The 18309-nt window shown below is 35.8% G+C and overlaps 1 protein-coding gene across 4 annotated transcripts in view; it reads right to left on the bottom strand.

The window, feature by feature from the left end:
* The window catches only part of Grm5 (glutamate metabotropic receptor 5), a 480702-nt gene that overhangs the window by 64529 nt on the left and 397864 nt on the right, over positions 1–18309 (bottom strand). For all 4 annotated transcript variants that reach the window (XM_016004111.3, XM_016004113.3, XM_076546727.1 and 1 more), the window contains exons 7-8: positions 14568–14736; positions 10872–10998 (exon numbers count right to left, since the gene is read on the bottom strand). In XM_016004111.3, the coding sequence (XP_015859597.3) occupies positions 10872–10998; positions 14568–14736 (296 nt within the window). The remainder of the gene's footprint in view (positions 1–10871; positions 10999–14567; positions 14737–18309) is intronic.

Raw genomic sequence — 18309 nt, 5'->3', positions numbered from 1 at the left:
TGTTACAACAGTGTTATGAGGCCTTGTTTTTTAATCTATTTTCAGTTAAAGAGACAGATAGGATAAGAAATGCAGAGTGTTTGAAAGGAATTCCGGGGAAAGAGTAGTAGAGATGTCAACCAAACAGCTAGAACGTGAAGCCAGGCAAAGGGTTAACTTTACAGTGCAGACACAGCCACCAGAGAATTAGATTGTTTCAGGGAATCACTACTAAGAACTTAGATGCGAAACCACTGAGGGCTTTCTGAGGGAAGATGATAATACCTGCCTACCTTGATAGTTCAAGGACTGCTGTGAGAACTGAGCAAAACAATACAATATGTGACTTCAACAATTGCAGAATAATTATGTAATGAGGAAAAGGGAGAAAGGAGAGGCACGCATGTAAAACGAAAATGACTCAATGGCTGCTAAATTGCCTGTGTTTTATTATACTGTCCTATGCTCTTCCAGGGGAAAGACAGGATGTTATATCTTCCTGGGCTCTTTACATATAAGTAGCTTCAAGAAAATGGTATATTATCTTCAGTTTTAAGCAAAAGGAAGCATAATATTCCATGCATTTTTCACTCCGTCTACTGCAGTCCTTAAGAGGTGTGAAGATAGAAATCATTTACATCTTCCACATCACTCTCATAATATGCTGATAATTGATAAAGCCTTCCCCAAGTGGGTTGACTAATGTAGGTTTAAGCACTCACAATGTTTTATGATCTTTGGAGGAATTGTGATAATTTACTTTGTGTAAGCTATGAAATTAAGATCAATGAAACCACATTGTTTTCTCTAGTTTGACCACACCAAAGTGGTTTGACCACAGTGTCATTGTTTGGTTAAAGACCACAGATTGATCGCCGTGAACAACACTGTGCTCATTTCTTTTTTTTTCTTTATTTTATTTTTTTTATTTTATTTTACAATACTATTCAGTTCTATATAACAGCCACTGATTCCCTTGTTCTCTACCTTCCTGCCCCCCTCCCCTTCCCCCCAGCCCACCCCCTATTCCTACCTCCTCCAGATCAAGGTCTCCCCCGAGGACTGGGATCGACCTGATAGACTCAGTCCAGGCAGGTCCAGTCCCCTCCTCCCAGATTGAGCCCAGCGTCCCTGCATAAGTCCCAGGTTTCAAACAGCTAACTCATGCAACAAGCCCAGGACCTGGTACCACTGCCTAGATGCCTCCCAAACAGATCAAGCCAATCAAATGTCTTACCTATTCAGAGGGCCTGATCCAGTTGGGGCTCCCTCAGCCTTTGGTTCATAGTTCATTTGGTTATTTGTCCCTGTGCTTTATCCAACCTTGGTTTCAACAATTCTCGCTCATATAAACCCTCCTCTTTCTCACTAATTAGACTCCCAGCTCTCCACCCGGGGCCTAACCGTGGATGTCTGCATCCAGATTCCTCAGTCCTTGGATGGGGTTTCTGGCACAACTATTAGGATGTTTGGCCATCCCATCACCAGAGTAGGTCAGTCCCAGCTGTCTCTCGACCATTGCCAGCAGTCTTTTGTGGGGGTATCTTTGTGGATTTCTGTGGGCCTCTTTAGCTCATTTCTTTTTGCTGTGTTTCTGACAAGATGCAAATTTATTTATGTTTTCCTTTGGGGTCAGTTCCAGAAAGGCCCACTAAGAATGGGGCATCCACCACTTTCCCCACTCCTGGAGTAAGTGATGTTTACAGGTGTACATATATCTTAGTTTATTAGTTATTATTTTCTGTTTGGAAACTGTTTATAAATTGATAAAAGTTGAGACATTGGAAGAGTCAGAAGGCATTTGACAACTTTTCCACAAGAGAATTGTGTTATCTCATTAAAAACAAAAACAAAAACATTGTTCATATCAACATTAAGGGGAACAGTTTCATCAAGCTAATTGTTGGAAAAGAACCAGGGCATGTCTTCAGTTATTGTTTTCAAAACTTTAGTAGAATAATAATGGCAGTTAATATGAAATGTTAATATCAAAACACGTTTTAAAATATTTGTAGTATATTTTATACCTCTTCTGATCTAGTTATTATTTCTTTCACTTAGTGGAAAAGCAAACTGATATTTAAAGATGAGGGACATTAATTTGCTTGATGTCACACGCTGAGTCATTTGTGGAGTGGATTTGAACATGACTGTCACTGACTCCAAAAGCCTTTTGTTTTAAACTCTGGGCTCTTGGAACTTAATGAAAATGAATTATTGGAGGCATATCTTGAACATAGTTGAAACCACCTGCAGATGAATTTTTTTATTCTTTATTCGACATAAACTTAATTTCCTTAGATTGTTTTGGTGGATGTGTATGCGTCAAACTTTTAAAGGGAGTCCTATGTAATGCTTGGGGACCTAGGGAATTCTGTTGTGGAAATTGGCACTTCCTTTTGCAGATATTCATCATTATGATGCTTGTTTTGTTTAGGAAAAGATGGCTTCCATCTTGAAGGCCTTTATAGAAACGTGACTGCAAATCTGTGATACACTTGATTCTAAAAGACTATGTTTTGTTTAAGATATATGTTCAGGAGTATACACAGTCTTTTAATGTGACATAAATATTCTTTATAGTCTCTGTGCCTGAAATTGTTTTTGAAGGGACACTAGCCCACTGGAGCATGTAGCTCTGGCAGACCTTGCCCTTCTCTCCTATTTCTTCTGACTTGCTAAAAAACTGTTAGATTACATTCCTAAAGCTCCCAAGGTCTATTCCCTTATTTGGCCACTTCCTCCTCCTGAGGCTGACTACCAAAGTCCAGCCAATCAAAACCCCCTTTGGATCACTTAATTAACATGCCCAATTAAAATTAAATACCTCATCATAACACAGAGTTTCCCCCCTTACCTTTATAAATCACCATTTGCCTGTGTCTGTGCCCTCTCTATCCAGAGGCAGTCTTTTGTCTCTCTGGGATAAATACCCCTGTCTCCTTTCCCTCTTCCCCGTCCCTTCTCCCTGGTCCCCTAACTCCTTTACCACCACATCCTAGCCCATTCTAACACAGACCTCTTCCTTTTCCTCATCTTAAAAATTACACCTGCAGGTTATTTGCTGCTGTTTTCTTCCTGGGTCAGAAAGCAGTCACTTTACCTTTCCTTCCCTGCATACTAAAGGATCTCTCTGTGAATCCTTTTTACAGAGAAGGGACTCTCCTATTTTCCCAGTTTAACTTCTCATTCTGTCAAGAACTCATTCCCTATCCTCTCAGAAGATCCTTCAAACTTTCAAGACCTGATCAAGTATCTCTTATTGATAGTCCTTTGTGATCAATGGTTCCTCCAGTCCTACCCTCTTCTGCTACAGCTCTTTTTTCAACTTTATTTTCTCCTCTCTATTCTTTTATTTGACTATAGTTAAATCAATTTCTATATTAGAGTAGGAAAACCTAATATATTGAAATGCCTCCTTATTTGCATGGATGTCTAGCCAGACTCTTTGAATGTATATCCAGCCAGATTCTGAAATATTCAAGAGTGGGGATTTTGCATCCATCACCATTTTGTGTCAAGTGCTGAGTTTGGCAAATTCAATATATGGGTAATTTTATCTTTTGTACCAGTGTTGCACTGGCTATGTGGTCCAATTACTGTATACATCACATCTATAATCTCAATGTGATTATTTAAGTCGGGCTTCAACTATGGACTTGTGAGTCTTCAAACATGGAAGGCTAGTCACCTCTCATTTAAGTTAACAGAACTTAGCACTGTGTGAAAAACATTAAATTGTTTGTAAAATGAATGAATGACAGAGCAACCAGCTGTGTAGCTTGTGGTCCTTGTTAGATTGCTACAGAAACTAGAAGTCAACAGCTAGACAGCACTGTTCTAAAAATCTGTTCAGTTATTAATGCAAATGCTATTATAGCTAGAAAGATAAAAATAAACATTTCCCATCTAAATTCACACAAAAAGTATCAGAAACACATAATACTTACAAATGGCAAGGTTTCCCCATTTCTGTGTCTAAATTTAATTGCAAAAACCAAATAGCCTGCTTTAATCACACTTAGAGTAAAAAATACCCAAACATCCTGGAGATAATTAATACTCTGACAGATTTTCATCTGAATTCTTTTCTCTACAATTTCCTGGAAATATGGGACTAAAAAATGATTCTGCCACAGAAGAGAGGTTGCATAGCCCCCTGGGCTTGATTTTTCTTGAGGGTTGTGTCCTAAACAATATATACAGTTTTCCTGAATCTTAGTGATCTCAGTTTTTAAAATATAAATCTATGTCATAGGATTAAAACAGAAAATACTTAATGATTTTAGTTGTTAGCAATGCCAGACAATCTCACATGCTTTTATTAAGTGAGTATACATACTAAAAGGCTTGAAAAGTCTGGTAAAGTAGGACAAAATGAGAAACAATTAAATAAATGCTTGCAAAGGATAGCTCAGGCTTTGAGGTTCAGAGACCTGTCACTGCTCACAGCCCCCCAGGAGCACTTCCTCCACTTCCCTTCTGAACTCTTTATTGTTTAACTGCAAACTTTCCCTCCTTAGGTGAAAATTCAGTTTCCAAACTCTAAAGCAATTAAGTCACTCATGATTTGTTAGAGAATGTCCTTGTTAATATGTCTCCTTGCATTTTCACAGTTCTGCACTTGAAGTTCTGTTTCTTTTGTGAGTGAGAAGCAGGAAACCATTCTAACTTCCTGTCACAGGCTTCCCACTGCTTCCAGCTTGAAAGCCAAGTTGATTTTACTTTTGATGTTCAATGGGTTTATTGGAGAGTGCCAGTCCCTGACAGGTTCAACAGGGAATAATTTTGCAGCTTTGGAAGTGAAATTAAAAATCTGAAAATTTTGCTACTTGCACCTTACTATAAATTCCTTAGCAGAATACACACACACACACACACACACACACACACACACACACACACACACACTCAAACACAAATAGAAAAGTTTTACAGTGGCAAGAAATGGTGAAACATGACAATGTTTCTGGCCAATAGAAGCATTTAGAAACTTCTGACTGCTGCACACAAATTGTCATTTTTTTTTCCATTTTTCCTTCCCATCTCAAAGTAGACCATTATTGCACTGACTTTTTTTGTAATTAGAGAACAAATTACCCAATTTTAACAATGTTAATTCTCAATCAAATTCCTTCATTGATTTTTATACCTACTATGCTATTTTAGCCCATACACCAATAGATTCACATTGATTGCAGTAAAATTTGTTACTGTAATTTTCTTAGCATTTATAGTTCAATCATTTATTTTTAAATTTATTTTCAATATTATGTAAGAAAATGTTAAGAAATGTTTTTAAATTAAAAATGAAATGTGTAGAGTATGAATAAAAAGAACTCAGATTTAAAAAAAATACTAATGTCTTGTCATGTTAACATCAAATGATACTCAGTCCCATGGAGGCACTTTACAAACATAATTGAACCTCTTCTGTAATTCCTATGTGACTCTTTCTAGATGATATCACCATATCATCCTTCCATTTTGTGCTTAAAATTAATATCCATTCTCCATTATCATTGTGTAAATAATTTTTATATCGTGGTCCTCCAGGATTGCATTTCCTTTTATTTGATTTTTGGATATTCTGAGAGATAATGGCCTTGGTGAAAACTATTTTCTATGATAGAAAGGCAGAGTGTTTTGTCTGGTTAGTTTACAGAAATGTTTTAGCACTTAGAATATTGTCCGTGACAGGGTTCATGATATACCATCTCCCAATATGGCACCTTGGCACACTGAATTTGAGAAATAGCTTGTAAAGGACTTCTTGTACTTTCCTCACCATCTCTGCGGAAGCAGGTGATGTAAGAGATTTCAGTGGAAGGACCTCTCCCACTGTCATAGCTGCAGGACAAGAGCATCTTCTTCTGCCAAGAGAAAGGATACAGAGAGGAAACGGAGCAAGCAAGCCTTGCTAAGCTTAGCCCATGACTTCCCTACTACAGTTTACCACAAGTCTCTTCTTTTCTTTTTATCAAACCCAGGCATGTAACTACTCAGCTTTAACTACTCGCTCAGGTCTAAATTGCTTTGTGGAAGTTTTTATGTCACTCCAAAGTTAATATTAGATGGTGATGGTAGCATAGGCTGATCTGTACTGACATTGAGCTCTTCATGAAACCTAAGTAAGGGGATTAGGTGAGACAAGACTCGGAGATGAATCTGGGTAGCATAGAGAGCTCTGTTACGAAACAAGTAAATTTAAGACTCAAAAACTAAAGGTCATGTTGAATAACTATAATGTTTTTCTCTTGCTATTCTATCTTTTGCCACAGAGGTTTCACCCAAAATACATGGGTGATAGAAGGGAAAGATATTTTCCTTTACTTTATCTAGGTCAGAGATGGCACTAGATATGCTTTTACTGAGTGGATTACTAGATGACTGAATAAACAAACGGCTCTAATCTTACTTATCATGATTTATAGAACACTAAAAGCCTTGGTATTTGCTTAGCTGTGCTGGCTCTCTTCTCCATACTGTTTCTTCTTGGTCCCTGCACTGCAGCATCGTAAATACTTTTCTCTTTAATTTTCACATAGGAAGCTACTGTTCTTACTTTAATTCCTACGTACATGGACTTTATTGAAGAGTGATTTCAGACACAACTGTTAGCTTCTATTGGTCTGGATTTTCACATTGTTCTGGTCATCTTTGATATTAATCTAACCATTTGTTATAGCTGTCAACATTTAGAATGCCAGTATTTGTGGACCAGGGGGCTTTCTCATGCTTCTCACTGCTGGTATTGGTACCTGATGACTGTGAGTTAAAGTATAACTATTTTCTGTCTTTCATAAGGACACACATATACACACACTCACATCTATGCTGGTATCCAGGAACAAATAGTTTAATTTTTCTTTGTGAAAACCTCTGAGAATCCCATACTGTGTACAGGATAAAATGTAAACTCTTAGTCAAAGAGCCTGTTCCTGGGCTGTTCCTAAATGTATAACATTCTTGATTTATAACATGCTCCATCATTTTACAGCAAGTAGACAAGCATGTACTGAGTGCCCACTTTATTAACACACACACACACACACACACACACACACACACACACACACACACACAACACCTCATGGCTTATAAGACCATGTGTAGATTTGAATTGGCCAATGCCTGGTTTTCCTGTCTGCAGACTGAAGAAGAAAGTACATTTGGAATTCATATTCCCACAACTGAATGTCAGAAAGAGAATGAGGCAGAGCAGGACAGCAATTGCTGTCCAATGGTGTTGGCAGCCATTTAAAAGGTCAAAGTAGATCACATCATTTGGGGAGACTTTGAAACAGGAAAAACACAGTGAGCTAACAACTAAAGTGGGGAAACATCATTTTGAATGCGTAGATTATACAGAACAGGCAATGACAGGCCTCATTTCCTGCCCCCAAACAGACAAAAGAAAATAAAGCAAAATCAGAAATGACATTTTTGTAGGGCAGAGAAACCTGAGTGGTAACATCTTCCAAAGTGTTTGGCATCAAGCCCATTTCATTGAACAGGAACATTTGCAAAATAAGGAATGATAAATAACCATGAGGTTCCACATTATGGTAGATTGGGGGTCTTTTGTCAGGATCATCCTAATAGCAGGGTAAGAGTGGGAGAAGAGTTGCTTTACTGAATCAAATACAAGAAAGTCTGAAAATGTGTGTATTACTTATTCAAGAAGTTACCTGAGCAAGAAGGAAGAAGAATTAACACTGGAGAACTTGTCTTTACACAGGGACATTTTTGAGACAAAAGAGTGTAAAAACTGTATGTGCCTATTATGTTTTTTTAAACAAAGTTTTCTTTAGCCAAATTTTAGGTTTCCTGGAAACTTAATTTTATCTTCTATTGCCAACCCATGGCACATTTTCTGGCACACATTAAAGCTACAACATTTAAATTAATTACTTTCTATTTAACAATTTGAAAAGGCATTTCAAATTGCTCTAATTTAACACTTAAGTCTAGATATTTATGAACGAATGCATTCATTCCTTTAGTGTTTAAGGTAGGAAATTTGACAGTCTTCTTTAACACCCTCTGTATCATGTTATCTGTGTGTGTTGTTGATTTTATGCGAAATAATATCTCAGATATTCCAATGCATTGTTTGGTTAAAGACAACAAGATATCTTGTCAGCTGTAGCAATCACCATCCAATCTGTCTGTTTGACTTTTACCTTCCATCTCTTCCCAATCTGTTTACTTGATTTCTACCTTTCCTCTACCCCAAATCATTCAAGCTCACAGCAATGAGAGTGCTATATAAGATCATGTCATTTATCCTACGCTTGCACCCATTGGAATTCTTGCAATGGTTTCTCACTTCAATGACAATTCAACACTCAACTCGTGAGCACATTCTTTTAGGGGCATCAATTCTTGCCCTGATACCTTTCTGAAGTCTGACAATATTCTCACATCTTTTGCCTTTCCATATGTGTTGTCTTCTTGGTCAGGAATGCCATTTTTCTTGTCATTTGCTAGCAATTTTTTTCACCACATGCCATTTTTCTAGAAAAATATTTTATGACCACAACTTTAAGTTACATGTTCTCTATTATTTCTCCAAAATTTTCATTTTATCTGCTATTCTTTTGCTCATTTTGCACAATTTGTGTGTGTGTGTGTTTGTGTTTAAAATTTCTCTCCCCACAACATGACAAGGTACATAAAAGACTATACTATTGAGACCACATGTGAGAACTATGTTTTCCATTCATTTTCTATATCACCCATTATTATAATGAAAATGGCAATAATATAATATGTATCTATTGGGAAAATGAGTAGGCCATATTCACTTTAAGTACAATAGCATCATCTTAAAAGATTAAAAAACAAAAAGTTACATTTAGAAGCATTATTCTGGATGTATTCATGGATATTGCACTCATGGGTTCAAACAACTGCAGGCAAATAGGAAAAATAAAAAAAAATCTGTATTAAACAAGTATGGTCTTCACATTCTTGTCATTACTCCATAAATAATATGTTATGACAAATTTTTATATAACTGCTTACACTGCATTTAGTCTTATAAACCAAACACAGATGATTTAATACTTGTAGGGGTCTATGAGAAAGTGATATGGTAGATATTGTTCCATTTTATTTTATATGAAGTATTTAAGTAGATTTACTTAGAGGATTCTGGCATTCATCTGGAGACCTGAAACCAATCCACACAGATACCAATGGACCACTGTATTCATTGACAGGGTACTTAATTATGCAACATTCTGAGCATACAAGTTTTAAAAATTGAAATTAGAAAAATGATGAATCAATATAAAGAGAGCATCACCAAATACTGTGCCACATCAAACTCATAGAAATCTACTTACAATAACTTTTTCTTGTAGGCATTTAAATTTTGTGTGCATGTACACACATATTATAATTTATCTACTAAAAAAATTCATTTTGACTTAGTGCTCAGCACTGAGTCAGCTCTGTAATGCCTAAGAACATCAGAAAGCTTGTCTAATGGTAAAAACAGGACTCAATGCTACTACTAGGCACTTGAATGTTTTATTAAATCTTTTTAAGAAAGAGAAATCCTCTGTATAAATATCACTCACTAATAAAGAGTCTTAATGTGAGCAAGCCTCAAAGGGCTCCAGATCACAGGATTCTTATAATCAGAGCTTTGATGTAAGCTGGTACAATGGCCATGGGTAATCATTTTTTTCTTGAGGGAGGGACTTACCACTGATGATCTTATATCTATCTTCTAGGAATTCTGTGCTAAAATCCATCTTAATACTGGAGCCACTAGACATATCCCAAGTGGGTGCTCATCCAGGAGTGCCCTTTTAGGCCTCATTTTTTTATACTAAGATATGAAAGACTATTTTCAAGCAAGTATATAATGTACTTTGAACATATTCCATCTCTATCCTTATTATCCTATTTCTGCCTTCTCCCCCTTCTCATTGGTCCTGTGTGTTCCCCTACACAGTATTGCTTCTACTTTCATGTCATATGTATATGTATATGTATATGTATATGTATATGTATATGTATATATATGTATATATATATATTATATATAATTTTATGTTTCTGTAAAGACTAGGACCCACAAATGAAAATGAATATGTAACATTTGTCTTTGTATTTGATTCAATTTGCTTGATATGGTTATCTTCGTTTGCATTCACTCTATTAATCGTGCTTCTATATTTTACCTTTAGCATTAAACTGTAAACTTCTTTATAACGGAAGGATAATATTAATTTCTGTGTCGTTATTTAATTTTTAATCAATTATGTGCATTGAGCAAATTGATGATGGGTTGCAAGGAGGGTTGTGGGAATCTGGACTTCGGTTTTCATTGGAAATATTGGAAATGAATGTAGAGTGTGGAATGGACACTATGACATATAGGAGTAGCTTTTGAAATAAAGACCCTAAATTAAATGAAATTCAAACACGTTAACAAGGGCAGGCTTGTCTTGCCCTTTGCCAACACTGCTTAAAAACAACATTGCTTACTGGGAAGCTTCAGATTTCAAGAAGAAAAAAATCACAAAGAAAAAGATACAATTTTTGCTAAAACATTCTCTTTTTGTTCTTGGACTTGTGATGTATTTCAGTCTCTTAACAGGAAGCTCATGGTCTACATAGGAATATGTAAGATGTTCTGAGAATGGGTTGAGTATGCCCAATAGACAGCCAAGAGCTCTGTTTGGGAGTGAGGATAGAAATCAGGTAGAAGTTCCTCTGAAATCTAAAGCTTTCCATGGTTAAGTCAGACTCTAGGAAGGCTTCTGTCTCCAAGGGAATTCTTTGAACCCTAGACTATGCTCAGTGAAAGACAGGTGGAAGTATGACCCTTTCATCTTCATGGCTGCATCATTTTTCAGTTGGTTTCAGAGTACCTGTCAGGTCATCAGTGGGCCAGGACCCCAGCTGGCACGCCTTGCAGGTGTACTCGTCAAACACGTACTCATTCTCTTTACAAGGTGTGCAGGTCCAACAACAGCTGACTTCTCCCTTCCGGATCACCTAAGGGGAGTATTTAAAATTCTGATTAATGTTGTTGCACAGAATCTAAACCAGATACCTCTGTTCAAACATATTTCATTTTATAATTTTATAGAGTTTTTTTTTTTTTTTAGGATAAATGATCAGTGACTGATCAAATGTAAGGCTCTAAAATCTGACCTATTTTGATTAGTAGAATTTCATTTTCATGGTAATCTGAACAACTCTTAGACAATTGTTAGATTATGTAATATAAACATACATATGTAAAATACTGAAATACTCTTTTTAGACCTTTACAAGGGTTTGCAAATTTAAGATACTGAGTTTTTCACCCATGAAATATGCTGATGACAGTCTGTGGCTCATTTTCCATTTGTTATGAATGTCAATATCTTGCCAATCTAAATGTATTCACTTTTCCAAGTATAACAGTCTTCTTGAATCACTACGATTTGATCATACAAAACCAATTTGGTTTAACTTTTTGCATGTTCTGTTTTGATTCACATCATTACTTATTACAAGACATAGTGGCGATGCTTCTTCCTAGCAGTTCCAACTATAAACATACTGGAAGTAAAGGTGTTTTCACTGTCACTGAAAAAGATGCCAAGTTTCTATGGAAAATCAAGTTCATAAATCTCTGGACAGTGCCAGGAAAGGTTATATGGATGAAGATACTTAATTATGACTTTAAAACATATTTTAAAATGATGCTGAATGTGTACTGCATAGAGTGGAAATGAGATCTACATAGAAAACAATTTAAAAATGAGTAACTAAGCAAATATAGATATATAACCAATGTTAAGACGATGGTAACAGGAAATCAAGCTTTACTATTATAAAAGTTATATCCTATACAACATGATGAAGAAGCATGACAAGTTATCTCTCTACTCATAATTTCAAGGATTTTGAAGGTATGTGTTCAAACTGCAGTGTCATGAATTGTCAAAAAGCAAGGTGCATGCCACAATTATGAAACTGTATTTGTTTCTATAGGTAGCACTAAAAGTTAGGTATAGTTGATAGTCTAGATGAATCCACAAAGGCATTTACATGAAAATTTTAGATACAGGGTCACTTGCCAAGATGAAGAATGTTTCTGTTACCATATACCAAGAGTTAGGGAAATTTTCTGTCAAATAGTATACATCTAAAGTTTGGAGCATATAGTTGTCATATCTAATCTACCTAACTGTGCGGGTAAAGCATAAGAGTATCCACAGACAATATGTCAAAAACAAAAATGTGAGTGTGGTTGTATTTCAATAAAACTTTTTTTATAAATACAGGCAGTAGGACAGATTTAGCTTTTTCATCATTTTAGTTTCAACTTTTATCATATGTCATAACAAAGATACAAATATTTTTAGAAATTCCACAAGCTCTTAAACTATTTTCCAGGTGTTATAATTATTCTTATTTTATTGGTCTAATATTTTTTTTTGTCTAGCGTTAGCTTCTGAAATCCTCTTACTTCCTCCCACTGAAAACCTTATATCAATATTAAAATATTTCTGTTTACATCTAACATCTCAAAAGCACTGAAAGTTTGAATAAATGTAGGATTGATTGAAAAAATTCAAGGAATCTTAAATATTCTGTATGCCTGAGATGGCATGCTTATTTGATAAGCAACTGAATTCTTCCAATATGATTTTTCTTCTCCCAGGATTTTATGCTTCAATAACTAACACCCCCCATTTTCTTAATTACATTTTTATTTCATCTTCGTTGACTTTTTAATTCCTGGACTTTAAACTAGAATCCTCAGAGTAGCAAATTGTTTCTTATCTGCTTCCCCCTCACACTCTGTTTCACTGTGTTTTGTCCATTTGCCTGCCTTCTGTCCCAGAGATCCAGAGGAAAGGTAGATTCTCAGTCTTCATGTCTGTTCCTCTTTCTTCTTCTTCCTTGGCTTGTCTTCTGCAGACCATCATGTTAGCTGACAGCATGTCTCTGCTGTCTCCCTCCCTCTCAGAATTCACTCTCCCCAACCTCTTCTTCCTTTGTACTTTCAAAGCAGATATTTTTGAAGACTTATTTTTTGGTGTCCATGATTATTATTTTTATTTTGAACTTTCAGGCTGGCCATTTTGGATATACTCAGAGTACCAATTTAAGCTCTAATTAGTTTATTCTTAAATCTGGATCTTTCACCTTATGTGTGTGCATCTTTTGTCTTTTTTCTTTTCTAGACCAATTGTCATTGACTTGTCATATCAAAAATCAACAAATCTTGAAACTAACCCATGTACTTTCCTCTCAAACCACTTTTCTGGTAGGTGTGTGTGTGTGTGTGTGTGTGTGTGTGTGTGTGTGTGTGTGTGTGTGTGTCTGTGTGAGTGTGTGTGTGTGTGTGTGTGTGTATTTGTATGTGCATGAAACACACCAGAAATTCTATAATTCTATGAGTCAGTTCTTACTTCCATAGTGTGTGTCCCAGAAATTAGTCAGAAGTTCTGCTTAGCCTTATTTGATGAGCCAGTTCTCAGGTATTCATTTTTCTTTCATTTGTGACAATGATATTCTTTATTAGGAGTTGGAATTTCAGTTGATTTTCTCATATTTTGTTTTTCTTCCCGGACCCAATATTTAATCAGCAGCCGGTACTGAGTGATTGGACCTCTGCAAAGTTATTCTTCAATGTCACTTCTACTTCTGTCCTGACTCTTAATGTTCTTTCCCTGTCACCACAGTCAGCATCCTGTATTTTAACTCTTCCTTCTTGTTTCATCATCCATAATGCTACTTACTAATGTCATCTACTGTGGGCCAACATGTGTCAACATTTTAGTTAATACTATACTATTGTTTCTTTGTCATAAAACATGGGTTGGTTATTTAGTATAATATTGAAAACTGTCCATAAAAATTGGCCTTTATTTGTTATTTTGGTATTTTCTTTCATAGCAACTACTCATAGCAACCATGTATGTACCCCCCAGTTACTCAATGGCACTCTAGTGTCCAATCTGTTACTTCTGTATCTTATCTATTGCTGGTTCCCATACATCTATAATCTTTCTGTGAAATCATACCCATTTTCATGGTCTGATGCTTGAAATTTCTCTCAGAAGAGCCCCTCTCTTCTCTGATTTTTTCTTTTAATGAAGCCATCACATTATCATAACATTGATTACTTTTCATATATTTTTCCTCATTCATATTAACTCTTCTGATGAGGATATCACATTTATTTTCTCCCACTGACATTAATGAACTATTACGTACAGATTTTTGATAGCTATTTGTTAAATGTGTTCTCCTGATCTAAACTCCTCATTCTGAGGAATTATTATCTTTATCTTTAGAAACAGTCATATGCAGAAAGAATAAGCAGGACAACTATGACTCCTCAGTTTAATCAATGAGCTCAGATTAGCTACCCAGACTATTGAGGGTTGAATGTTAGACTTCCTAAAGAATTGATCAGAATAAAGTAAAAAATAAACTAATTTTCTGCCATTAGAAGCTTACAATGTAAAATATAAAACAAGTGCCAAATTAAAAAAAAAGAAATATCCAATAAGAGTTCATACTGTTCAATCTGAAACAAAGAAGTGTGGGTTCTATATTACCTTTATCTGGCCTTTCTCACAGGGTTCACTGCACACAGATCTGATGATGTGATTTTTCTTGGACCATACTTCATCATCATCCATTTTTAATTCCCCATTGTCCCAACTTCCAACATTGATGTAGTCAAAATAATCTTTTCCCATTTCCTTGAAATTCATTATTTCATACCTTAGAAACAAGAATATAATTATTATTCAGCTAAGATCATAAATACTCATATATGCAAAGGCAATAATTTCATTCCTCCAATAAATACATTTACTGTTGTGTAAATCACACTGGCATTTTCTGTAATGGTATATTTAGAATGACAAAACTCTAACTATTTCATTTTCACTTTGAAGACCTATTTTTAGAGTCATGCTTACATCTGAAATAGAAAACAGTTCTGTGTGAGAAAGTGACTGGTGTGGTGATATGTTGTGTACCCTAATAAACTTATCTGGCAATGAGAGGACAGAGCCAGCCACCAGATTAGATAGAGACCAGATGATGGTGGCACACACCCTTAATCCTATCGTATGGGAGGCACAGATCCATCTGGATCTTTGTAAGTTCAAGGCCACACTGGAACAGAGTCAGGCAGTGGTGGCACAGACCTTTAATCCCAGCATTTGAGATCTTATGCCTTTGCTTGGAAAGCACATGCACCTTTAATCCCAGAAAGTGACATAGTTGGGTGGAGAATGGTATATAAGGCGGGAGGAGAAAGGAACAAAGCAGCAGTTTAACTGAGACCCTCAAGGGTGAGGGCTCAGAGAGACTTTCCATCTGAGGATTCGTGGAAACAGGATCAGCTGAGTAGTTGGTGAGGTGAGGTTGGCTGTGGCTTTTTCTGTTCCTCTGATCTTTCAGCTTTCACCCCAATATCTGGCACCAGGTTTTTTCTTTATTATTAATAAGATCGTTTAACAATATGTGGTACAGACTGGATCTCAGGAAGGATTAAAGACAGTTTTGAAAGAACTTCAGAAATTTTAAACATGGACTTCTGCTGGTATTCAGGGGAAAAATAAAACAGGGAGGGTTTTAACTATGTTTAAGTGGCCATGATAAAGAGTTTCCTTACTCACTGCAAAGTTTACTTATTCTTTGAACTCATTTTTTGGGTGTTAGGAAATATAAGAGTAATTTAGGGATGTTCCTTCAGTCACATAAAAGTTTTGTTTTGTTTTTTAATGAAACATCATGGTTCTCATTCATATTTTTTCTTATTCTTTGAGTTGGTGTACAGAACTAAAGAGCTCTTGTTTTAGAAGGCTGGAAGAGCTTGGACTTTGAAAGGTGTCTTTGTTCCACTACTTTTCCTTTCTATTTTAGTGTTAACTAAAGCTGTGGGAAGCTTGTCGATTAAACAGACTAAATTTATTAAAAAAGATACAGGTCTGATCATGTAAGAATAATTTAGAGGGTATTAAAAAATACTGAAAATAGTTTGGAAAGCACCATCGTCTAAAACTACTGCAAAGTAGATGGGTGCCACGAGTTCTCAGTTTTTCTTAGCCAATGTTCTCATTCTGAGTCTAGGGACACAAATATAAGATGAGTAGAGCAATTGTCAAGCCTTTTCTCATGTTTCCAGGGGAGTATTTATGAAACAGTTTTCCAAACAGATTTTCAATGAACCACTCAACAGTCTTGCATATTTCTACAGGTGGTCCTTGGTACGGGATGCCCTCACATCATACACTATACTTCCTGCTTTCCAGAACATTCAGTACTGGCAAGTAGGTTTGTGAATGTTCCTTCTAACTTCTCGTGCTCAGCATGTTTAGCTATTTGAAAATGGATACAGATGAAACAAATTTTAGAATTAGTTATGCCTACCAAATTGACATAGTCAATTTGATGTCCTATGTAGAAATACAAAGAATGAACTTGACATCAACCTACTAAAATAGTGCTATAAATGATTCCAGTCTTTGTTTGCTGCTGATTAAAATTTATGGTAATATTTTCATTTTCAGAGTTAATCTATTCTCATACATTGTTGTTTGGTCAGTAACTTTGGGATTCTCTTGCATTGCTTTTTATTTACTATCCATTTATGTTGAGTAACTTTCTAAATAAAGATTCTAGGGATTCTTCTTCCATGCTATCAGAGTTGGCCTGTGGTTACTAAATATGCAGTGACTCCAGAATTAAAACAGGTGACAGTGAAGTAAAAAGAATTCATTTATTATGTCACTGGCCACTTTAAACACACAGGATTCTCAGTCTTAAAACATGACCTTTTTTTTTTTCATCAAATAACCTTTGAACTGTCTTGTCAGAAAGAAATGTCAGTATCTGGAGACTTCTTTTTTGTCTACTGATCACTTGAAAAGATATAAGGACTCAATTGCTCACAAAAATGAGCCACAATACCATTTCTTCAAATTCTCAATCCTAGAACTGTCTAGACTAAGCTATTAATTTTATAGATAATGGAACTGAAGCTTACTGAGATTAATTGTTATGACCAGTTTGCATAGAACTCAGATGTCAGAGCCAGGACCCTAAGCAAGCTTTTATTCTTTACACCTACTGTTCCTCTTCTCATTAGATTAGTCATGATCTATGTCCAATGACCTTAGTTTTCTGTAAAAGAGAGCCTAAATTGTAAGGGGAATCAGGGTTTGAAAAATTGAAAAACTCTATAGAATGGCACATGCTACACTGACAGGAAGTGACTTTAAGAAATGTTAGTTCTTAATTTTGGTTTAATTCATCCAATTATTAGAATTAACCCAGAGACTATGAGTCTTCCCTATAGAATGAGCCTTTTTGTTTGCTTGTTTTTTATATACAAAATAACAACAGCAACAACAAAGATCATGTCAGGAATTGCTTATCTGTGAACATGTGCTATCACCATAGCAACTTTCAGTAGCTGTGTGCCCAACAAAAGTGGAGGCAGATAGGAATAATTTTCCATGCAAAGATTCTCCTCTTTTCTTTTTCCAAATAGAAACAGACTCTTAAACAACACTCACAAGGGAGATGTAGGTTTCATTCTTCCTCAAAAGTGAAAAACAGAATGAGGGTCTCTAAAGTATTCTTATTGAACTTTTAGGTGAGAATTAAAAATTTAGTGGCTTCCTATAGTGTTTACCCATTATGTAATCAGGGAGATTTTTATTTCATTTTCCAAAGAAGCAAGCAGTAAATAATTCAGAATGTCTTTAATTGATAGATTTGATGAAGATCTCGGTTATAAAAACAATATTAGAAACAAATATTAGAGTGTTATACTAATTACAGGTCCTTACTAGAGCGAATTTATTACTGCCTGCCTGGTCTCTCTTTTTCCTCCTCTTTCCCCACTCCCTCCTCTATCCCACCTTTCTCTTATTCTAGTCTCTTGAATTCTGTCTCATTCTGTGCAAAACTTCTTCCTTATCATAGTGTGCTACTGTGAATGATCTGTCTTTTTACTGCCCTTTTAATTTATTTACTTATTTATTTATTTATTTTTATTTTATTTTTTAAATTTTTTATTTTTTGGTTTTTTGAGACAGGGTTTCTCTGTGTAGCTTTGAGCCTTTCCTGGAACTCACTCTGTAGTCTAGGCTGGCCTCGAACTCACAGAGATCTGCCTGCCTCTGCCTCCTGAATGCTGGGATTAAAGGCGTGTGCCACCACTGCCCGGCTTTTTCTCCTTTTCTTGGTGCCTCTACAGCCATCTCTTTCCAACTGTCTACATGAACTACTCTTAGGAAAAACCTTAAAACAATATTATATAATGTTCACAAACAAAAG

The sequence above is a fragment of the Peromyscus maniculatus genome, chromosome 1 (assembly GCF_049852395.1).
Source record: "Peromyscus maniculatus bairdii isolate BWxNUB_F1_BW_parent chromosome 1, HU_Pman_BW_mat_3.1, whole genome shotgun sequence".
Taxonomy (NCBI): domain Eukaryota; kingdom Metazoa; phylum Chordata; class Mammalia; order Rodentia; family Cricetidae; genus Peromyscus; species Peromyscus maniculatus.
The sequence above is the reverse complement of the archived record's forward strand: the minus strand, read 5'-3'. Positions and strand labels throughout refer to the sequence as shown.